Genomic DNA, 24620 nt, shown 5'->3' on the forward strand with positions numbered 1-24620 from the left:
AATAAACGATGGTCACATAAATACCACCCTATACCGAAACCCACTGACCGCTATACTTACTTACATGCCTCCAGCTTCCATCCCGGACACACCACACGATCCATTGTCTACAGCCAAGCTCTAAGATACAACCGTATTTGCTCCAATCCCTCGGACAGAGATAAACACCTACAAGATCTCTATCAAGCATTCTTAAACCTACAATACCCACCTGCTGAAGTGAAAAACAGATTGACAGAGCCAGAAGAGTACCCAGAAGCCACCTACTACAGGACAGGCCTAAAAAGAAAATAACAGAACACCACTAGCCATCACCTACAGCCCCAACTAAAACCTCTCCAGCGCATCATCAAAGATTTACAACCTATCCTTAAAGATGATCCCTCACTCTCACAGATCTTGGGAGACAGGCCAGTCCTTGCTTATAGACAGCCTCCCAACCTGAAGCAAATACTCACCAGCAACCGCACACCATACAACATAAACACTAACCCAGGAACCTATCCTTGCAATAAAGCCCGATGCCAGCTCTGTCCACATATCCATTCAAGTGACACCATCACAGGACCTAATCACATCAGACACACCATCAGGGCTCGTACACCTGCACATCTACCAAAGTGATATATGCCATCATGTGCCAGCAATGCCACTCTGCCATGTACATTGGCCAAACCGGACAGTCTCTACGCAAAAGAATAAATGGACACAAATCTGACATCAGGAATCATAACATTCAAAAACCAGTGGGAGAACACTTCAACCTTCCTAACCACTCAGTGACAGACTTGAAGGTGGCAATTTTGCAACTAAAAAACTTCAAAAACAGACTCCAAAGAGAGACTGCTGAACTTGAATTAATATGCAAACTAGATACCATTAACTGTGGTCTAAATAAAGACTGGGAATGGTTGGGTCATTACACCAATTGATTCTATTTCCCTATGTTAAGTTCTCCTCACACCTTCTATGGGCCATCTTAATTATCACTTCAAAAAGTTTTTTTTCCTCCTGCTAACGATAGCTCATCTCAATTGATTAGACTCTGCCTGTTGGTATGCATACTTCCACCTTTTCATGTTCTCTGTATGTATAAATATCTCCTGTCTGTGTGTTCCATTCTATGCATCCGAAGAAGTGAGCTTTAGCTCACGAAAGCTCATGCTACAATAAATTTGTTAGTCTTTAAGGTGCCACAAGTACTCCTGTTTTTTTTGCGGATACAGACTAACACGGCTGCTACTCTGAAATCTCTCGTGAAAGTTTCCCAAATTCAAGTGGCTAAAAACTGTTCTTAATATGTTTTCATGCTTAGTAGTCGATGTAATAGTGCATGTGTTTTATTACTCTGGTTGTTTTACAGTTCTAGGAGGAAATCGCCGCCAGTGGATCCCACTGTGACGATTTGGGGGGCGTGTCATGAATAGTTAGTAAAGGGTTAAAGCATAGTACCTGGTGGGCACCTGACCTAAAAACCAATCAGGGAAGAAAATTTAAAACTCCTAGGAGGGAACTTTTTCTCTCTGTTTGGGGGGGTCTTTGTCTTTGGCCGTTTGGAGTTCAAGAGACCAAACGAGTTAATCAAGTCCCTACAAGTTCCACCTTTCTGAACTAATTTCTTCTAGTCAAGATAGTGAGTATTAAAAAGATACTTTGTGTCCTTATCTAATAATCCTATGTTTGCAATTCTGTGTGGTTGTTATTAATTATTCTTAATTCTGCTTGTACTGGTTGTACTAAGAAAGAGAGAGGATTCTCTCCAGAACTTAGCAAGGTTATACCCTATGAGTGTCCAGCTTGGACTCATAGAGATTCTGTATTTTCTTTTTGTTCTCTTAATAAATTCTTTTCTTTTCTTTCATCATCATCATCATTCATTCATGCCCGTCACCCCAACCGGGGTATGGGCCGCCAACCACAGATCTCCAGAGTCTTCTATCCTGGGCCATTCGCTCTAGCTGGTTCGGACTTGGTTAATTCCTTCCCTTGGGGAAATTCAGGGGAAGGGGAGGGGGAAGTGGGCTGCTTCCCTGTGTGTAAAAATTCAAGGCGTTTGAATCCAGGTATCTCTCTTCGGAGCAGGCTGGAGAGAGGGAAGAGAGGGGAGGGGGAAGGTTCCTCCTCTGTAAATTGATCTGTGTTCCCAGGGACTGTCTTTGAAGGGAGACAGGGGGGAAACAGGGGTGTCCCGGCCCACGAAATTGACCGGGTGGTGGCAGAAAAGGGGACCTACCCTAGGATTTTAGGGTGGGGGGATACATGCGGGTCCTCACTTTGAAACCGGCCAGTTTCAAGTGAGGGTAGACACATGACAGAGCCTTAAGATGTTTCTTTGATGTGAAGATTTTCATGAGGTTAGAAACAGTCACTTAACAGTGTTTAAAAAAAACAACAACGTAAAAAAGACATAAAATTGCAAAGAGGCAGTAAAACCTGCTGCAAAGTATGTCCCTCAGAATACTGCAGTGGCTGCTTCCCACAAACATTTGGCTGTAATCCTTTCCCTTTTTCAAAAATTATCTTGCTTTGTACCTTTAAACTTATCAGCACTTTGAAAAATCTTGTTAAACCTAAAAGAAGGCCTTTTTTTTCTTTAGGTTTCACAATGTTTCAGATACTGATTACAAAGGGAACTCTCCTTTTATTCCTGGAGTCAGTAAGAAATATTATGGAAAATTGCGTTAACTCTTGCAAATCCCTCTACAACTATAAAAGTACAAATGAGATTGTCCCTGCTGTTTCAGTCAGGCCTATGAACCTCAGAGCAATAGGATATTTATAAGAAAATTCCAGACATAGCAGTGGTGCCGTGATCCATATGACCCAAACTTTCCAGTCTTTGTCTTTCCTCCTGTCTTTAAAGAAAAACAGAGGGGCATAAAATGAAAACTTGGAAGATCACAAATCATTGTTATGACTCATTATAATGAATGATTTGTGCATTACTTTATGGAGTAGTTAGGTTGACTTGGAAAAAAACAACCTTCTTTTTTAATTTTCACCATTTTGTGCCAATTCTCAAGTAACTGTCTCTCCTAAAATAACAGGGCTCCTTTTTCAACACTATCCTGGGTAACGGGCTAGTTTTTTCAGCTGGGAAAGTGTGTTGTGTTATAGAGGTGCAGGCTAGCTCTGCTGTTGTCAGGGGTCTGTTAGTGTTTCCATTACAATATTAAGGCCTGTTTTCAGGAGTTTATAACTTGGCCGTAAAAAATATTAAAGGCTGAACTTTGGTAGTTTTCGAAATATATTTACAAATAACAAAAAAATCCCATTTAGGTGAGGTTTTTTAAGTTCTTTGTGTGGAAAAAATAATATCCTGACACCTTTTTAGCAACTATGATTCAAACAGGTTTTGGTACTAAAACTGCAATTTTCTGGCCATTAGTGTACAACCTGGACTGGATTATCTTGAGCTGGGTTTTTTGGGGGGATGGGAGAAGGGAAATTTTGAAAAAGCTCAATACAAGCAGGGCTACTGAAGTCTAAAAGTAGCTAGCCACTGCTCTGGCACAGTATCTCTTCCCAACTGTATTTATTAGTACACATCTACATTAACATTGTAATACCTTCATGCTATGGATTAATGTGATATTATCATGTACGATGTTAGAGGTTTGTTCAGTGGCTTTGTAGGAGAAAATGTAATCTGTTGCATCAAAAATTCCCTTAAAATGTGGCTACACATCTATCCATTCTAAATCAGACAGGCAATCTATTGTTTCAGCTCTAATAAAATGCTTTTAGAGGGTTTTTTTTAAGGTAGAGTAGAATTATATATATGAGAACCTTTAAAACTATTTGGATATTGTTAGTAGTTTGACTTAAATTCACCAAAGCAAAGAAAGTCATAGAGTTTCATCTGAAACTTTACCTTTAACTCGCCTTGTTATGCCCTACTGTATAGTAAGAATTGCAGGGACTGCTAAGCACAAACTGATAATGAATACCATATAAGCTGTAATATTGGTGCACAGCTGGGTGGGTGAGAATAGAATTTCAGGCTTTAATGCTAAATTTTCTAGCTTTAGGGGATTCATTTCAGAGTTATAATGTTATTTTAATTGTGTCTTTGGTGGTTCAGCTATCTACAGCTAATAATAAAAAACAAAGGTAATTTTTCTACAGAGCGAGTGACTATCTTCATATAAAATGATTACTCTAGGCAACATGTAAGTTATATAAAATGCTGTATGTCACTTAAAATGGTTTTGTCGCTTGATAACAATAGACACACAGGTAAAAATATGTGAAGCTGTGCATGGGATTTAGCTACTCATTTCAATATGTGGCTAAATCCCCTCTGCTGCTTTAATGAAACTGTCCCCCTTTTGAAATATATTTTTCAGTACAGCTGTTGAAAGCGGGATGAATACTCAAATTAACATTACTTACAGTACTTGACTTAGTGCAGCTTGCTGTTGGCAATTTTCCACTTAAAATGCAATTCATATTTTATATTGTTTTCATATTTTAAACTGTCTTGACTTATTTCCTTTCTTTTGCGGGGGAAAAAAAATCTTCAGGTGACTATACCACATTGGCAGTAGGGAGTGAATTTAATGTGTGCTGTGTTGTGGTGTACAACTTTTTCTTTGCCAATTCGTTACAATATGAAAAAATATAGTAATGCACCAGGGAATAGAGGGCTTGATCTCACAAAAGAACTCAGAATGTTAATGAAAACTGAAAAGAGATCTTAATTTCTCATTCAATAGCAGTTCAAAAAATCTCTTGCCAGAAAACCGTAAAGTAGTAGCAGGGGCGGCTCTAGCAATTGCGCCGCCCCAAGCAGGGCAGCACGCCGCGGGGGAGCGCTCTGGCAGTCGCCAGTCCCGCGGCTCCGGTGGACCTCCTGCAGACGTGCCTGCGGAGGGTCCGCTGGTCCCGCGGCTCCGGTGGAGCATCCGCAGGCATGCCTGCGGGAGGTCCACCCGAGCCGCGGGACCAGCGGACCCTCCGCAGGCATGCCTGCGGCACGTCCACTGGAACCACCGGACGACCAGACCCTCTGCAGGCATGCCTGCGGGAGGTCCACCGGAGCCACCTGCTGCCCTCCCGGCGGCATGCTGCCCCAAGCGCGCGCTTGGCGCGCTGGGTTCTAGAGCCGGCCCTGAGTAGTAGCCATTTTCCTGTCGTCCAGGTCAGATGGAAAGGTGCTGTGTGATTACCAAAAGGGAAATTGAAACCTCATAAAGAAAAAGATTCAGAAATATATAGCCCTTTTTGTAAGAATTAAAATAAATCTGAAACCTTTCCTTGCTGGATATAAAACTTAATTAGGATTTACTAGAGATACATAATTTAATATTTTGACTGATCTAATATTAGAGATCATTTCATAGTGAATCTCCTGCTTGAATATACTAGCAAATAATTAGCAATATGAACTCTAGAATAACTTCTCAGCATTCTAGTGGTTCATCAAAGGCATGCTTTATTTTAGACACCTACAAGTAGACCAGCCTTTGTTGGTAGCAGGCTTTTCAAAATAACTGAGGATAGCTTTGATTTTATTGATTGGTTGATTGAGGCAACCAAAATTCTCAACATAATCTTTAGGTTAGTAAAGACCTGAAGAAGACCACTATGCCGCTTGAAAGCTTATCTCTTTGGCCAACAGAAGTTGGTCCAATAAAAGATATTACCTCAGCCACCTTATCTCTCTCATATCCTGGGACCAATACAGCTAGGGTTCTTACAATACATTCTTCCCACTTTATCTTACCTGCCATGACTCATAGACTTCATGGTCAGAAGGGACCATTGTGATCATACAGTCTGACTTCCTTCACATTGCAGGCCACAGAACCTCACCTACTCCTGAAATAGATCCCTAACCTCTGTCTGCAGTCTCTCAAGTATCCACATTTCAGACCACTCAGGGCATTAAAGATCATCCCCAACATCTTAAATTGCACCCAGATGCATACAGGAAGCCAATATAGAATCCCAAGCATATTATGTATTCATGCTGACCTCTCCCACCTCAGGAGTCAGGCAGAGCTGTGTTCTGCGCTCAGGGCCAGCCCTAGACCAAGTGGTACCCCAGGTGAGGAACTCCATTTGTTAAACTTTTGAATACCTTATATTTTATTGCATTTGTAGCCCATTTCACAACATTGATGTACGATTTGTATGCATGATTTATCCCTGTCATATAAGACAATACATTTGCAGCTAGGATCTATAAATCTGCGAGTTTGTTGCCTCTTCCCCCCTGCCCCCAAGCCTGGCACCTCAGGCAGTTCCTATGTTTAGCCTCCCTCATCTGCACTGTCTAGAGCATCTGGGTGGAGTTTAGAGATAGAACATTATAATAGTTTCTAAAGGTAATCAAATTTGGACAGTTCTCAGGTTCACATCTGAAAGTAATGGTTGATGCTTCCTGGACAGTTGTAACTGCTAGACACCCCCCCTCCCGCCCCCATGTCAGGGAACCCAGGAACAACAAAGAGCCAAAAAGCACCCCAGGGCTGTGAGTTAATCTGACAAAAGCTAGATCTGTACCCTTCATTTTGATGGTGCTGATACCACCTCTGTTCATTACTCTAAATGTTTTTCTTTGCAAAGAAGGAAATTAGCATAAGAGGTTAGCTTTTCTTTGTAAGTGTAATACTGAACTTGGACATAAGCAATAGTTCTATTCTTCATCAAAATCAGTAGATTCTTTGCTTTGCATGCAGGTTCAAGATTGTAATATGGTATCTTTTCTACTGTATAACCAGCACTGACTGAGTACTGAGCAATGTTCTCATTTCATTCCTCACAATTAAAAATGTACTTGCACAACAGCATAGCTAGCAGCTTGCTTGATATTTTTCTGACCCATTTTTGATGTGGAATAAAATAGTGGTAACTTTGAATTATTTAGTTTTGAAAAACAGAGTTCCTGAATTAGATTATTAAAAACATGTATGGTTTGAATCAGGGTTGTGGTGTATTTCTTTCTCAGGAAGATAACATATTTGAGTGTCATGAACTGGTGAGACTGCTAGAATTATTTTTTTGTTAACCAACAGCATAATTACTGTAGCACATTTCCATGGAACTGTTCCATGGGCAAGTTAGGCCTGCTCCTGGGCAGGTTTAATTCATGCATCTCTGTTTTTGCCAAATATTGTGAGTGCCTTGTAATTATTTTTGAACAAAGGTCTTGGTTCTTGTATGTTTTGTCTTGCATTGTGCAACATAAAGGAGAAGTCACATTAGTGTGTGGAGAAAAAAGACTTAATTCCTCAGAGCTTCACTCCTAATAAAAGGTCACTGCACGTTTTTTCTCCCGGTGATCTCATATTGTTGTTTTATTTTTTAATGAATCAGGGTTATGATAGGGTAATATCTAGGAGAAGACTTGGATTTGTAAATTTATCTTTGTATCTGCGGCATTTTTAAAGCCCTTATCCATATAGTATTGGAGCAGTAAATAAAATAACTGAAATTACTATGAGGTTGCCCAAGAGAACTTGCTAATGGATTCTGCTCCTCACCTATCTCAGGTTGTCAGAAGATTTGTTTGTAACAGGTGTCTCCTCACGGCCCTTCATCTGGGAAGGGACAAGAGCAAAGTAATTGACCTGATTTATCATAATTTGGACAAGAAATGTTAGTGCTGGTTTCCTTCTCCCTCATGGATTTTTCACTGACTAGTAGACTTCTCAGCGGGAACACAACGAATAAAAGAAAGGTGTTTTTAAAAGAATGGGGAATATAAAAGGGATGAGGAGCCTCCCTGAATAAGATTATTGCACCTAATTACAAAGGGTGAAATTCACCCCTGTGCAGACAGCCAACTCAAAGCACCGCTGAACCACTTAAAACTTCAGAAACGGAGTTTAATGGTGCAGAGGCCTTTTCTGCTTCTCTGCACAGGGATAAATTTCTCCCAGACAAATTTTTTTGTTTTTAATTTTCATGCACAAGTTAGAGCCAGACCTTGGAAGCTCTAATAACTTAAACTGCACTCAATCTTAGTAGCACTATGGGGACAGTCTTTACCAAAGAATGAGGTGTCCTTGAATGTTTCTAACAGTGTGTTAAGCACAAGTATATTTTTCTCCCTTGTCAGGGATGAGTGCTGTCTGGCTTCACCTACGTTTTTTTTTCTTGCGTTGACATATTGCGGACAATGCAAAGAAAAATCACTTTCTAATTGTTTTACTTGCTTTGTCTTCCTCCTTCATTATTTGAAGCATCTTCACTAGGGCAAATTACAAAATGTTTGGAGGGCTAGTTTGTATTTTTTAAAATGCTGTTTATTCAGTTGTAGAAAGTCTCCCCCTCTTGTTTTCTCATTCACTGGGCAATCCATTTCTCTCCCCTGCCCTACTCCTACTCTATTTCCATCAGAGGTAGGGTGCAAATAGCCAGAGAGCACTAAGTGCAGTGGAGTCCAACCAAGTAGGTTATCATGTAAATGTGTGGGGAGGGAGCAGCAATGGATTGGGACTGGAATGGGACATGGGTTTTGGGGGAACCGAATCATGGGTTGGAGGTGGTCTTCTTATCCATGAATTTAGATGTAGGATGGGAGAATGTTTGAGCTGGTTATTATGTTGCCTTTGAGCTAGTACATCTGTCCTAGTGATGAGTTGTTTACTGATGGAGCACTCCCACTCAGCCATAAAGCTAAAAATTCCCGTGCAATATACAACAATACAAGAAACTGCCTCCTTTATTGATGAACACCTTGCAAAGTGACTGTTGGGCATTGATTTCACAGTTCTCTTACAGTCTGAAAATAAAAGAGGGAATCTCTGTGCCCTTGTTTTGAAATCTGAGACAAAGTTTGTGGTTTGACTAACTCCACACACATTCCAGGGCAGATTCAGATGTCTTAAGATGTTCTTTTCCTTGAATATGCAGGCACATACTCAAGCATGTATATGCAAAACTTACAATACACAATAGTTCAGTGAAACCACCTGATGTTATATCAAACCTCTAGAGAATGGTCTAGTAATAGAATACAAGTTCTAAACCTTATTTTGTTACTTCAGAGGAGACCTAATTGTGCTTGGTTTTATCCTGATATATTGTTAAATTTTTGCCACTTTACAGGAACTGGGTCGTCTTCTTCAGCCTCTTACCTTGTTTTCTGACCACTGTGCGTTTCACTCAGGTCCCAGTAAGAGAATGTAATAATGGCAAATGTTTACTTGTATTGTTTGCATTTATACTTTACATGTCTCTAGTACCTTCCATATGGGTCTCTCAGAGTACTTATCAGGCCTCAATACACTCCTGTGTGGAAAGAAAGCATTATGTGTGCTTTGCAAATAGGTAAATCAAGACACATTGATTGGCTTGCCTAAGGCTACACAGGAAGTCCATGGCAGAGACCGGAATAGAACCTCTTGAGTCCCAGTCCTGGGCTATAATTAGATCATCCTTCCTATTTTCTAGGAAGAATCCTTCCACTCCTGATAGGTCTGAGGCAATCCTCCTGCCCTTTTCTCCATTTTTTACCACCCAGAATTCTGCCAGATCCATGCCACCTATCACTGTCCATTTTTTATTGAACATAAGACGATCTGAACTGGGGCTGGGTGTTGTGACTTACATTTATAAACCTTTTTTCCAGGTCATGTAGTTACTACCAGTCCTAGCTGGCTGTTCAAAGCAAAGGAAAAAACAAAAGCATTAAGTCTGCTGCTACTCCTCAGCCTAACCTCTTCTCTCCCATCTACCCTGAACACCATATGGGGCAGTTCTCTCTTAAGTTGTTTGTAACTCACCTAACTTTTACAATATCCTTTACCCAAGAATATGACTGCTACTTTTCCTTCATCTCACTGGCCTTTCCCCTAGTACGTATCTTCGCATCCAGGCCTCCTCCCTACCCAGATAAAAAACACATGCACACCAGTTGGTGATAGCTACCATGCAATACCACTCAAACTGCTGAGCAGCTGATGTGAGACAAAAGCTCCAAGAAGTGTAATAATACAAAAAGGTTACAATGAAGTGGGATCAACTTGTTTAGCATAAAGAAAATGTTCTGTAATCTCACACTCGTGACTGGAACTGGATGAACTATTCACAGGGAACTACATATTATTAGACTGAAATAGGAGCTCATTTATCTCTGAACCGACTTTGCTTTTTAAATATTTGTTAATTTTTTTAATTATTCATTGACAAGAAAATACTTCTGTCTGTGGATTGGTTGTGAGCTCTACCATGAGTATTCACTACTGTATTTGTAACTTGCTATTCACACTCTGTGATTCTGCATAGAATTCATCTTTCAAATTAGGTGATTCTCAAACCCACATAGAGCTTTCAAGATAGCTATACAAGTATATCCATTGTGAATACTCATACAAATACATATTTGTGTACATAACTGAAACATTTTGCCTCTCCACAAATATTTGCTCCTCCAAATGTCACAGAAAGTAAATATGAGGGACTATGAATCCAATCAAAGTAAATGAAGTTTTTATTCAAATGAATGTTGGAATACACTTTTTTGCAGTATTTGTCTATCTGTACTAATGATTTATCATTTGTGAAGCAAGTAATTTACAATAGAGAAAACTGAGAGAGCTCTATAGAGAGTCAAAAGTAAATCTAGATCTAAAATGCAATATGGTTTTTAAAAAAATCTGCCCCTTGCCTGTTTCTATAATGTTACTGTTCTGCTATGTTTCTTTATGGCCTTGTACTTAAAATATCATCATTGCAGTACTATAATACTTAAAATATAACCGCATATATTGGCATAATTTATATCTATGGCTTAAAATAATTAGATTTTTGTTCTGAAATGTAATGTTCATTTGTTCAACAGCTTGTGTGAATTGAAGGATTTACTGTTAAAATAAACGGCAGAATTATACTCTCAATTTAGTTATTATCCCATAAGTAATATAAACAACCTGAAGAACTTGTGCCAAATAGTAGAATAAACTACCTTATCAAGGTCCATTTTATAATATCAGGTTTCACATGAAATTTAAGCTCTAGTAATGCCATATGTAGCATGTATAGTAGCTGTGCAAATCTGCATCCATATACAGCACTAACAAATAGCACCAGAGTAAATGTTTAAGGTAATAAATTTGATAGCTATTTAAATTGTGATCCAGTTATAGTTGAATATAAGCATGTAAACAGCTAAAAATATAGCCTCAGACTATCCATTTTCAAATCTAGTTATGCTTATAGAAGCAACTGCAATTAGGTATGTCTGGAATCACAGGAAATTAATTAAAGTGTAAGTTCTAGTTGTTGACCTTAAATTTCAGAAAGCTATACAAGTTTAAAAGCTTTTTTAGAATTTACATTGCCCAGAAGATTAAATTTGCTTTTGTTACTATGCCAAATAATTTTTCATCCAGCAGTAATATCATCTAAATTGACTGAGTACCCAAAGTTATATATTTACATTATGCATATAAATGCTTTCACTATTTTGCAATCATGGAAGGAAATATCAAGGATTTGATTTACATCTTAAAATTGCACGGTGCAGCTGTCATCTCAGTTAGACGTAATAAGGGTGTGTAAGTTAAAGGGGAGACAGAAGATTCACTTATTAACAAAGATCATGAATATGGTCCAAATGCTATTTTTTCTTGAGCGAGAGAAAGCACACATTTTTCTTTCCCTCTGATCTTCTCAGCAGCAGAACTGGTGTATTGGCAGCACAATACTGAGCACCAAGAATCTCTGGAATTCATGAGTGAAATCCTGGCCTCATTGAAGACAATGGGCAAAACTTCTATTGAGTTTCATGGAGCCAGGGTTTACCCCATGAGTCTGTGCTGTGTGGACTAGGTTTGGTTGCTGACAGTATATTTAAATACAGATATCAAGTACTCATTTACCCCTTTTTGATTATAAGGAAATTATAGCAATTTTAACATGGATTGAAAAGCTTGTAACAAATATCTCCAGCAGCCGGCGATGTGGCACTAGATGGAAAGGGTGCTGAGTTTCTACAGATAATTTTTTCCCAGGTGTCTGGATGGTGGGTCTTGCCCACATGCTCAGGGTCTAACTGACCACCATATTTGGCATCAGGAAGGAATTTTCCCCCAGATCAAATTGGCAGAGACCCTGGGGGGAGGGAGGGTTCACCTTCCTTTGCAGCATGGGACATGAGTCACTTGCAGGCTTCAGCTAGTGTAAATGATGGATGCTCTATAACCTGAAGTCTTTAAATCGTGTTTTGAGACTTCAGTAACTCACCTGGAGGTTACAGGTCTATTACAAGAGTGGGTGGGTGAGGTTCTGTCACTTGAAATGTGCAAGGAAGTCATATTAGATGATCATGATGGTTCTTTCTCTCCTTAAAGTCCATGAGGCTATGAGAAAGTGTAGCGATGTGGCAACTCACCGGCACGGCACCTCCTGCTGGTAATCCAGGGAATTAGCTTTTCCAGCCTTGGAGCACCCTCTGCCAGCCAGTATCCCGCTTGCTTCAGGCCCCCGTGTCCCTCCCGGACCCCAGTGCCCCTTTGCCTTGGATGTTGCCCCCTGTCAGTATCCCCACTCTCTGGGTCTCCCCACCCAGGGGAACCCCCAACCCTCTATCCCCACCTCGCTTCAGTGGCTACTGCCAGTCACCATCTAGCCCCTGCTCACTGGGGCAGACTGCAGTCTATACCACTCATCATTGGGAAGGGGGGTTTGGACCTGCTGCCTTTGCCTACACTGGGCTGCACCTCTGCAACCCCAGTACCCTTCCCAGCCTTTACCAAGGCCTGCAGCCTGGGGGTTTTCCAGCCTAGAGCTCCCCAGCTCCTCTGGCCTTTCCCCAGCTCTGCTCCACTCAAGGTGCCCTGCTGAGGTCCCAAGCAGCCCATCTCTCTCCACAGCTAGAGAGAGATTGACTGAGCTCCTGGCCCACAGCCTTTTATAGGGCCAGCTGTGGCCTGATTGGGGCGTGGCCCCAGCTGTGGCTGCCTTCCCCATCAGCCTAGTCTTTGGCTCGCAGCCCCAGTCCTCTCCCAGGGCTGGCTGTAACCCTTTCAGGGCTGGAGCGAGTGACCACCCCGCTACAGAAAGCCTTACACAGCACTTGGTATCAAATGGGGGAGGGTTAGTAAGAGCTGGGTGAACAGACTTTGAAAGCAAAAAAAACCTAAGGTACCTATGCTGTCAGGCACCCAGAAGACTCTCTTGGTGAGGAATAGTAGACTTGACAACTTGTAGGAGGGAGGGAATACAAGGTCTCTCTTCTCCTCAGCCGAGTAACACCTCAGCCTCTCTTCCCCACTAGAGTGACCAGACGTCCCGATAAAATCGGGACCGTCCCAATATTCAGTCGTTTGTCCCGTGTCCCAACGGATGTATGGTCGGGATGCCATTTGTCCCAATATTCTGGCTCGGGGCTTTTCTTTTTTTGCTTCGGCGGTGCTTCGGACCTGCCCACCCCCATGTGTCCCGATGTTTTGTTCATGTAATCTGGTCACCCTATTCCCCACCATCCTGTGGATTTCACTGCATGCAGGATAAGACTGGCTTGCGGACTTTTGCAGAGGGAGGGGTCACTGGGAAGCATCATGGTGGGAACAAAAACTGGGAGAAAACACTGGATTTTGTAAAACCAGCAAGGACAGTGGGACAGACCATGGAAACAGATGTGTGATTTTTAGGGGCATATGATCACCTTATGTAAGAGGGTATTACACAGAAACTGCTTCATTGAATTATATAATGATTACTAATGGGAAATGGCTGACAGAGATGGCAAAAGAAAACGAGCATCCTTCATGTTGAAGAGGAGTTTATTTGTGCCTTACACATTAGAGAAGTCATTCCAGGGCAGTTTCTGTCCCTATAGATTACCCCTTTCATGATGTCAAGGTGAGAAGGACCTGGGATTATTTGTCCTACAAATGGCAGTTGTATAGCTGCACGAATATGAGTCATTTAATTGTAGCTTCTTTGATTTTGGATCACAGAGGTTTACAGCTTGGAGTTTAGGTTTTGAATAAACACCAAAAATATCAAAAAGAAAAGCATTTAAAATGGCCATTTTTACATGGCTTCCACCTGAAACCATAACCCTTCCTGGACCCATCCTTTCCTCTCTGTTTTCAGGCTCTTGTCCTCAGCTAACTTGGGAATCCCTCCGTTTATGTAATCTTCTGAGGTGGATTGAGGACAGTGGCTACTGCCTCCTCTTACAAACATCAGGAAGTCTTTGTGGTAAACTTGGGAGGGAGAGGGAGATAATTATTGCTGCAGCATTTTGTACAGACTGGAGAATCAGCAAAGCTGGTGGAGAAGAGGTTACAGTTGAGGAAAATGTCAGTTGTTTGAACCTTTTTCTAGTGATACGTTCAGTAAACTTGCACCGTGTCGCAGTATCCACTGTCTATTGCTTCTTGTTGTGTGGCCACGTTGTTAATGCACTCTTAAGCCCCCGTGCTTCAAAGGGCTCTGCATGGGCAGGACTGTGGCCTTATCTTGTTAGCGTCCTTTCACTCTGACTCTGAAAAATGTTTAGTTGCAGGTTTTGCTTCTTAGACTTCAGAATCTTAACCAGACCAGAAATGCATGATGCTTTCTATTTAGTCAAGCGGGTTAGCTTCTGTAATTCTGACAAGGCCAATAATGTATAAGACACAGTCCTCCTGCTTTCAAAAATGCAAGAAATTCACTTAAATATGAGCATTTGGTTAATACTGTTTTCAGAGAGAAATAGATTTGAAGCAGAAAAAAAGCATTGTGTATCTCCAGGTTGTGCTCAATCCCCTAGGCAATAATTTAAAACAGACCAGGTTGTTTTTGAAGTGAATGCTTTCACCCTTCTTTATTATTACTAGTACTACTACAGGGTGCTGCTGTGGCTGCTGCTCCTCCCCCCAGCAAAACAAATAAACATCTTGTCAGTTCTTCCTCTAGCTTCTTATAACAAGTACGGGTGATCAGTTAGCTAGTACATTAAAAAGTTAAACCTTCTTTTATTGAGGCAAGCAATTCCAAATCAAATAACCCAGTTCACAGATCTAGATTAGAGCACATAATTGGCATGTATTTTAGGATTGCTGTTAAAGCTATTAAAAAGATTTACTAGGGAAGGAATGGATCCAAAAACCCTAAAGGGAGGAATATGTTGTTTGTGTCAGTGTTACAAATGGACTCGCTCAATACTAAGATCTTCTCTCCCTTTAAAAAATAAATTGAAATAAATGTAAAAAATATTATTTAACATTTTTAATAAGAAGTTATCCTTTTACCGCATAAACGGATACAAATAAATTATTATTTTATTAAAGCGCTTATTCTGTCTCTGCATTTTACGAGCAGAAATATTAAGTATTAAGAAATATACAGTATGGTTGTATGTGGCTATAGGATAAAGCTAAAGTAAAATAATTTTAATATATATTATCTTTATTGAGGTAGCCCAGGATTAAGGCCCCAATCCAGCAAATACTTATGCATGTGCTTAAATTTATGCACATGAGTAGCTTGTTGAATAATTTGTATGTGTACAGGTAGCACATGCATAAGTATTTACAGGATAGGGGCCTAAGTTTTTCTCAGAGTATTTTAGAAACAATCACCTTTATTCTAAATTTCTGCTTAGGATGAAAGTCTTAAAACTTTTGAAAAAAGTTTTACGGTTTAGGACTGTCTTTCTATGTAAATACTAGTCTACAATTTCTTTCAATTATTAGTGAATTTTTAAAAGGTTTCTTTTTACAACAAATGGAGCCCATCACTTTTGAATTTAAAGTTTGAGGTATAAATGATCAAGGCTTAAACATACTAATGTTAGTATAAATCCTACACATTTGTGTGTGCTAAGATTTTCTTTTTCAGTCTTGATTTCTTGGCTAGTGTAATGTAACAACTTACAACATTCCGTTGCTGTTATTACTGTTGGACTTTGTGCGATGCCATTGAGGCATTTTCAGCTATTAACCTTCCCAAGGGTTCTTTTCAGACAAAATGTTATGCATCAACTCTCATATGAGTGTAAACCTCTAGAACAGCAGTCTCTACTTTGCCAACTTGGCAGCAAGTTCTCTCACTAATAAAAGAGGTTACCTCAGATAGAGATCCCACATGTGCCTGAACTGCTTTTCTTAGGACTATGGAGCAATCCAACGTTTCCTTCTAAATGCATTCAAAAGAGGTGTGGGTTTGCCTTCATAATTGCCCAAAGAATTATATTACATCACTGGAAATTTGTCTCCCAGAGTGAAGAAAATGCTTAGATTTGGTAGTGCAAACAGCTTAGGAAACACTGATAGGCAAAACTAAGAATTCCTTTTGCTGAAATGTGAAAACCTTTTTTGATCCTGCTGAATCCAGTTAAGATGGAAGAGAAAATTGCTGTTTAATATCATTTAACTAAAATTGTGCTATTATTTGAATCTGATGGTGTCTAATCAGAATAAGAAGCCATATTTGTATGTTGGAGCATGGCAGGTCCAGTACCTATCTAAAACACTAATGTATACTATGTGTGAAGAACATAAGTAAAAAGGTAAACATGCTTGTTTTGTCTTTTGCTCAGGACTTGCAGCAGTATTTGATTATAATAATTAATGTCTGGATGATTCTTTGAAGCAGGCGTTATCTAATGCACAGGGCTGATGTTACATAAGTTATAATGGCAGTCTGTAGATTGCCTCACACAATGCTATTCTGAACTGAGATTAGTAACATTTGTGTCTGTGTTATTTTATACTGGATAGTAATTGAAAAAATCTAACAAGAAATTATGTTCTTCCAACTCTGTTGGAAGTTCCCTGGATGTGGAACTTGGCTAGGCTACTCGAGTGAGCATCTTTGCAGCTCTACAGTTTTAAAAATGAGCTATTATGGAAGAGTGCACATTTTGGTTTTAGATGATAACTTTCTCTACAAAGTCCCCTTATTGTGTAGGATGTAGCCAAAGACTTCTAATTGTAATCAAACTGTGAACAAAGCACAGTATATCCAAGGCTCAAACTGGAAAAAGATGTCATTATGATCCCCCTCAACCCCCATCCCACATACACACTTTTAAAACAAAGGGTGAGAGGATGGGGAATGTATACTCTAGCGTCTTTTCCCTTTTCTCTATTGGCAGCTTTGAGAAGTGGGTGTAACCCCATTTGAAGCACTCAGTAGATTAACACAGTGAGTTACGCTGACCACCTTTATCCAGAACTTGTAAATACTGGCATATATGTTTGCAGTCTTAAATCATAATCTTTTTATTATTCTTAAGGCTGATGTGCTGCAAGTATTGTCAGCCCACTGCTGAAACCTGTGCATTATGTGTCCAAATATGAGCAGAAGAAAGGTGACTTCATTAAAATATTGATAGCTGCATTTTATATTGTTCGCCTCTGTGTTAAATGTCCAAATGTGACTATTAGGAGCTGATGATTTTAATTGGAGTTGGATCAGACACTAAAAATAAGAAATTGTATGGTAGGTTCATTTCACAGTGGTAAAACGCATTACAATATGCTACTTCAGATTTCTAAAAACAGGGGCTGATTCAAAGACCATTAAAAGACTCCTATGAACTTCCATGGACTTTGGATCAAGCCCATGATTAGCAGTTTATCTTTTACACAACAAGAAAAAGGTATAAATTGTAAAAGTTCTGGCTATCTGAGTACTATGAACTATGAAAAAGTTAGTTTTAAAGCTGTATTTCTCCTTTCTTTAATAATGCCTATGAAAGTGGTGTTAATAAGAATAAATATCAGAAACAGTCTATAATAATGAATAAGATGTATCAATAAACCTTAAAATCCCTTTTATATAGAAATTGGAAAGCCAAAAGTGGCTTTTAAAATCCTTAACTTCACATGCTGTTATAAATTGTATTTTTTAGGTTCCAAATTCAAAGAGGGAAAACTGATCCAACCAGTTACAAGAGCTTGGGGGACAGTTTTAGGACTATTTTCCGGACTGAAGGGTAAGAATACATATGTTATATTTGTCAATTTTATGTGACTGTTTCTAATCACACAACTTTCCAGACATTAGAACACTGCTTTTAAATTAACCCTTTCTCCTGTGGTCAGAATTTGTCAAACATTTTATTTGACATCATAAACACAATCTGAAATGTCTTACACATCATTTAGATGCAGAATGCTTAATTATGCTCTTTGTTACCCCAGTATGGACTGATTGAATTCAATAGTGTAATACAGGTGTGAATGATTTGGCCTAGAATCTATGCCATTAAATATATAATAACACCAATCCAGTGCAGCACCAATTTCTGAGCTCTGATTAACTGGCATTTCAAGTTAGCCAAGGGGATAGCCAGCAGTTGCCCTACCTAATGCTCCACAGAAGCAGCTTCTTGGTTCTGTGGAGAATCTAAGATCTTCTCTAGGGCTCCTCCCCCCGACCCAAAAGATCACTTAAGCATGTGCTTAACTTTAAATACATGAGCAGTCTCACTGATGCCAGTGAATTCAGTGGGATTACTCACACATTTAAAAAAAGAACAGGCATACTTGTGGCACCTTAGAGACTAACAAATTTATTTGAGCATAAGCTTTCATGGGCTACAGCCCACTTCTTCGGATGCATGGAATGCAAGTTTAAAGTTAAGCACATTAGCCACAGGGCCTCTGCATGATTGATGCTCGCCTATAATAGAGGGGACTCAAATTAGCCAAATCCCAGTTTTATACAGCTTGCAGGCTTACCCCCAAGAACTTTGAAAATACAGTAGAAACCTGATTTTACAATGTATGGATTTTCAATACGTGACTTTACTATGGATGGAATAGAATTGTGCTTTTACGTAAGTTGTTTTCAATTACTAAGTAAAGAAATCTTTACAAATGTTTCCATTAAGTTTGTGAGATAGAAGACTGCAAATCCCCCTGCAGTGATTATGTTGCTTTCAGTTACTTTTTGATTCCTGTTGAAGAACTACCATGCATCACACCTATAAGGCATATGACATTTTTAAAAACATACAAGAGTTTGCAAAAATAACAGGATTTCTGTTTTTTTCTGATTTGTGTGGGTGTTATTCTTTATCCCTTCTGAAAGGAAAATGAATAATGTATAATTCCTTCATGTACTTGTTTTAAAAAAGTATAAATCAGGTATAAATCACCAGTAATTCAGTATTTTGAGTTCACTGGGCATTTGGGTGTGATATGAATGCAGGACTGGAGGCTTGATGTCTTTTGGGTCTGATCCAAAGCCTACTGAAGTCAATGGAAGTCTTTCTTGACTTTAGTGGGACAACTCACAGTGTGTAAAATTAAGCACGTGTCTGAGTCTCTGGAGATTCAGGAACTAAGTGAATAGAATATTTCCCATTTAGCCAATTTTTTTAGCCTTTTATTAAACTCTTCTATCATTGGGTTGTTTTGTCCAGTTGAGGGGTGTAAAGTAACAGAGACAACATGAACTTGAATATACTATTGGAGGTACAAATCCTTCACCCTGTTCTGTTTTTATTAGGAAAAGGAACAAATAATTTTCATTTCAATTAAGTTACATTAAAAAGGTAGACTTTTTCCCTCAGATTTATAACCTACCATAAATTTCAAGTAAACAGCCTTTTTTAATAGTCTTTAGAATGAGGTTTTTTATATATATCTTTGTGGAGTTTCTCTTCAGCAGTAAGACTCAGACATGTTTGTTGTTGAAGAGGTTTTGTCACATAAATATTGTACTTTTCAATCATTTCTCAAAGACACAAAGACTACTTATCCCATTAATACAACTCAGCTAATGCTGATATTATTGCCATTTGCAAGGAAATGTGTGGTAAATTACCTCAGTCAGATTATATACCATACCTATGATGCAGCTTGCCTTCAAAAACAAATTTACAAAATCTCTAGTTCTTGATATGAAATAGAAGGACAATAACCTGCAAAATGGATCTGCTCCTAGTCTTTCTCCCATCAGCAACATCACAGATAACTGACCGTAACACTTACATCCCTAATATGGCTGCCACAGCCTTTTGCTACCAAGCATTTTCTTCTTTGTTGCATGTCCTTTGGTGGGCTTAACTGATAAACAATAAGGGAAAACCTTGATAGTGGTATTATCTCAAGAGAACTGATTAGAGATCTGAGTTCTGTGGTGTTAACAAGAAGGAAATGTGGAGAATATTTCTAATTTTGAAAGTGTTTTGACCTCAATCTGGAGTCAGAGCAGAATATTTCTGATGTTTTCAAGTGTTAATGTTCAAACCTGTGGGCAAAAGTAGAGGATGAGCACTGTACAGGGAAAGGTTCTAAATTAAGATTACAATCTACTAGTGCATTACATGGAGTTTCTAGTGGGTTCCAGCTAAAACTATGAGAGAAATTCGTGCCATCAGTGAAACACTGATTACATTCATCTTTAATATTTTGGCAGAAACAAAAGGTGATTTTCAGAGGCAGAAAAATGAAATTTCTTTATGAATTTCACCTGATTCTTTTTCTGACCTTAAAGAAGCTAATAACAAAATCTGAAAATGACCCAGGCAAGATTGTGGGATTTATTGTTTTACAGGGATGGAACACTTTCTATAGTGTGGGCTTCTTCATCCAACATCAAGCATGTATGTGTTCTTGTCAACCTATTGTTTGTTTGAAAAAGGACATTTTGTTTTTCCCTTCTAGTATTCCCTGGTAAGGTTGGAGATGTTATTTTGTAATTCCTCTGCTGTGTCATAGAACAACTGGTATTGTTCGGCGCTGTTCCTCACAAAGAGTTGCTACCTTGGAACACTTAGAGCTGGTCTACACAGGGAGGGGGATCGATCTAAGATACGCAACTTCAGCTACGAGAATAGCGTAGCTGAAGTCGACATATCTTAGATCGACTTACCTCCCGTCCTCACGGCACAGGATCGATGGCTGCAGCTCCCCCGTTGACTCTGCTTCCACCACTCGCTCTGGTGGAGTTCTGGAGTCGACGGGCAGTGCATTCAGGGATCAATTTATCGTGTCTAGGCAAGACACAATAAATCAATCCCTGATAGATTGATTGCTACCCACCGATCCGGTGGGTAGTGAAGACGTACCCTTAAACTGTTTTGACTTTTGGTTGTGTTATAGCTGAAGTACAAATATCTCTAATGTAGACAGGCCCTTAAAATGGCACTGAAGACTCAAAGACATAAAGTCTGCCCCTCGGTGCCTTTGTCCCATCTTATGTGATTAGACAAACAAGGAGTTTTACCATTGACTTCAGTTAAATCAGGATTTCATCCTGAGTGTTCAACAGTAGAACTGGGTGAATTTTTTCAGCTGACACTTTTTTTTGTGAAAAATTCAAACTCAGATTGACTGAAACATTTCATGAATTCATGTCAATTTCACTGAATTGTTTCATTTAAAAAAATCTAAAAATGATAAAATAAGATTATGAGAAAAATCAAAACAATGATGATTTTTGTGTTTCTTAATTTCTTTCAGGGTTTTTTTTTTGTTTTTGTTTTTGTAAGTTAAAGCTCAGCCTCAGAGGGTCAAACAAAACATTTCATTTGATCTAAAACAAAAATGTTCTCGACTTTCCGGTTTGTTGGAAATTTTGAAATGTTTTCCTGTTGAGTCAACCCAAAATGATTTGTGGGGGAGGGGAATGGATGGGTTACCAACAAACCAAAAAAAATCATTTATTCACACAGCTCTGTTCAACTATTAGTCTACTAGCCTGTCTCCATTAGGGATTTTTGCACTGGACATACACTGGTGCAAAAAAAAACCCTAATGTAGGCAGATCATAAGAAGTAACAGTTTAAGTGCCCCAAAGAAAAAGCTATTTCTGAGGAATGACAATGAATACTATCAGTTGTTCTATGGCACTGAAGTATGGAAGAGGATATGGAGGGAGCAAATTTATAGAGTACGAAAAAGTAACTGAAGCAGCAGCATGTACAAAAAATAAATGTACTGCCCTGTGGCAGAGGCTCTTTATAGTAGTTAATGAACTGCCTAAACTGTAAAGTAATTACTCAGTTTTTCCAGGGGCGTGGAGGGAGGCAGGAGGTCACATGGTGACAGTCATCTATCCATGAGTACCAGCTTAAAGGGGGAAGAGACTGAGAGAGGAAGGTGTAGAAAAGACAGTTTGATAGACACAGTCAGTGATTTTGGCTTAAAATAAACAGATGTCAACAAATAACCCAGAAAAAAAATGTATGAAATAGGAGCTGCTCTGCCAGTCCCAAGTCTGGAGGCAACTGCCCAAAGAGGAATTATGAGAGTGCTCGCTCAGCATGAGGGACAGAAATCATAAAGAGGAGACAGAGAAAGATTCATTCCAGAGTAAAATATTTGAGTTCATCCAGGGAGAAATTCACTTCTGTGAAGTAGGCCAACGAAAAGCTAAGGCACCACTGTGGGACCTATTCTGAAGACTTAAGTGGAACTCAAATGGTGCTTGGGCCTTATGCCGGCTGTCTGCACAGGAGCAAATTTCACCCATGATAAGACAGTGGCTCAGCCAAGTTTAGTTGCACTGATCTGAACTCCCCAGTTGTTTTGTTCTAATCGTTAAACCATGTGATCTCCTGGCCTTATATTCTTGCCATATAAGGCTATTCTGACTGAATAATCACTGAGCTGAGATTTTAGAGAAAATGGTATCCTGCCATATATAATTGAAATATATGTTGAAATATGTGGTCACAAAATCTTGACCAGATGCCGTAGTATGCAGCTGATTTTTTTTCTGGCTAATAAATACTATGTTGACAGTACTTCCCATCTGGCCTATCTCGTAAAAAAGAAGCTGTGTACATAAATAAAATATAAATTACCAGTTTGTATAGTCTTTAAGGATTTTCCTTGGTTTCAATACAGGTTTGGTTTGTGGATTGGTAGGATCAAACAGCAAAAGACTAAGGGCTAGAATTCTCTGCTTGTGTAAATTGGTGCTGTTCAATTGAGAATTTGGCCCTGAGTGTGTATTTTAAAAAATGGCAGAGAACACCCCCCAAAAATGGTTTTGGGGTGCAGGTGAAACTATGCTTAGCTCATTGTACATTTCTTTGCAAGTCTAAAAAATTAAAATACCATAAAGTTAAAAGATATGTTGTGGCCTGGTTTTATTTTTTGTTTAAATGTCATTTTAATTGTTTCATATGCTAAATTTCATTATGTTTTGTTTCCGAAATAATAGTAAATACTGCCAGATTTTTTTTATTAGGTAATGTTTTTACTTCCATTAACCAATAAGTAATTAAAAACTCATGCAAATGAATGTTTGTAACTGGCTGACATTTAAAGGCATGTACTATATTTTTCTATCGTCTCCTAAAGTGTATGAAGTCCAAAGTTTTCTAATTAAGGCACATGAGATTTTTTTTTCTGAAATAAGAATTAATTGGAACTTCAAACAGTGGGTGTTGTGCAAGGCATTAGCTTGATTTATGCAATGCGAGCTACCCATTCAATAAATCCCATATCTTGGCTAGCCAGTTCTTCTCATTGTATTTATAGAACCTCTTTTATTGCATCTAGCACTGATCTGACATTGCCGGTTTTGGGTGCAGTTTCTTCAGCTGCTCAATCTGCACACCTTTTACCAATCCCCCTTATTTTTAATGATCTTTTAAAAAGTAAATGTGACAAGCTTTAGTAGCCAAAGCCTGTGAGTCATTCTACCTGTCTTTTTCTCTTCTGTATTCCAGCCACTGTCCTTATCAGTGCTTATTACTGCTTTTCAGTTTTGCTCATATTAAGGAAGGCATTTCTTTCCAGTACTCTTTGACAATGTAACCGCACATAAGGTAGGTAAACATAGTGGATAAACCAAATGTGGAACAGGGAATAACAGGGTAAACAAAATGTTGTTACTAAGGGCCTGCTTCTACAAATGTTTTCTTCTGGCCACAGTGCTTGCATCCTCAGTACTTATTTAAGCCAATGCGACTGCACAAGTAATTATCACCGTGAGCTAGAATGGCACAGCCCTTACTTGCCTGTGCAGAGAATTAAGGGAGAGTAAGCTCCTCCTACTGCCCTGCTCGCTTGGCTGTGCTCAGATTGTGACACCGGAGTTGGGAAGGAGAGCAGGGGCTCCTCACCCAGCACTCCCCACATCCCTAACACCACCAACCACCTCACCAATTGCTGGCCAAAGTAGCTACCTGTGCCCATAGGGGCAAGTAAGCTGTACCATGTAAAAGAGATTAAATAACTTTGCCCTGGGAAGGGAGTAACTGTGTGATCTGCTCCTGAGGCAATGTGCAGCTGCATACCATCTCTTACTCAGGACAGATTAAAAGGTTACGATCTTCCCTGTGCCAAGAGTTTGTGTTTTCAGGGTCAGTCCTTAAAATGCTGCTTAACCTTCTGAATATGTGTTTACATCTTTATTTACTGCCATGCCTGTTTAATGAAAAGTTACCCCTACTATGCCACTGCTGTATCATAATAGAAATGTCATGGTTGCACAGAACATTACCTCATCATAAACATTCTCCATGGTCTCTTTAACCATTCACTTTTCATCATTCCATCCTTTTTCTCAAATAGAAGGAAGAGTCAGAGCAGCAGAAAAAGCATTTCAAATTTAGTCATTTCCAGAACATTGTCACATTCAAAGGCCTTCAAGACTCTTTCCATCCACAAAATAGTCTGACAACTACAAAAGTGGAAATAAAAAAATCTATGAGAGGCCCTCTAGGTGGAAATAAATTGTCCCCATGGAGAATTAAAATCTTC

At 39.3% G+C, this 24620-nt stretch overlaps 1 protein-coding gene across 9 annotated transcripts in view; it reads left to right on the forward strand.

The window, feature by feature from the left end:
- SLC25A21 (solute carrier family 25 member 21) overlaps positions 1 to 24620 on the forward strand; it is a 396958-nt gene that overhangs the window by 288124 nt on the left and 84214 nt on the right. For all 9 annotated transcript variants that reach the window (XM_039535486.1, XM_039535487.1, XM_039535488.1 and 6 more), the window contains one exon: positions 17804 to 17887. In XM_039535486.1, coding sequence (XP_039391420.1) covers positions 17804 to 17887 — 84 coding nt within the window. The remainder of the gene's footprint in view (positions 1 to 17803; positions 17888 to 24620) is intronic.

This window comes from Mauremys reevesii, linkage group 4, assembly GCF_016161935.1.
Source record: "Mauremys reevesii isolate NIE-2019 linkage group 4, ASM1616193v1, whole genome shotgun sequence".
NCBI classification, from domain to species: Eukaryota; Metazoa; Chordata; order Testudines; family Geoemydidae; genus Mauremys; species Mauremys reevesii.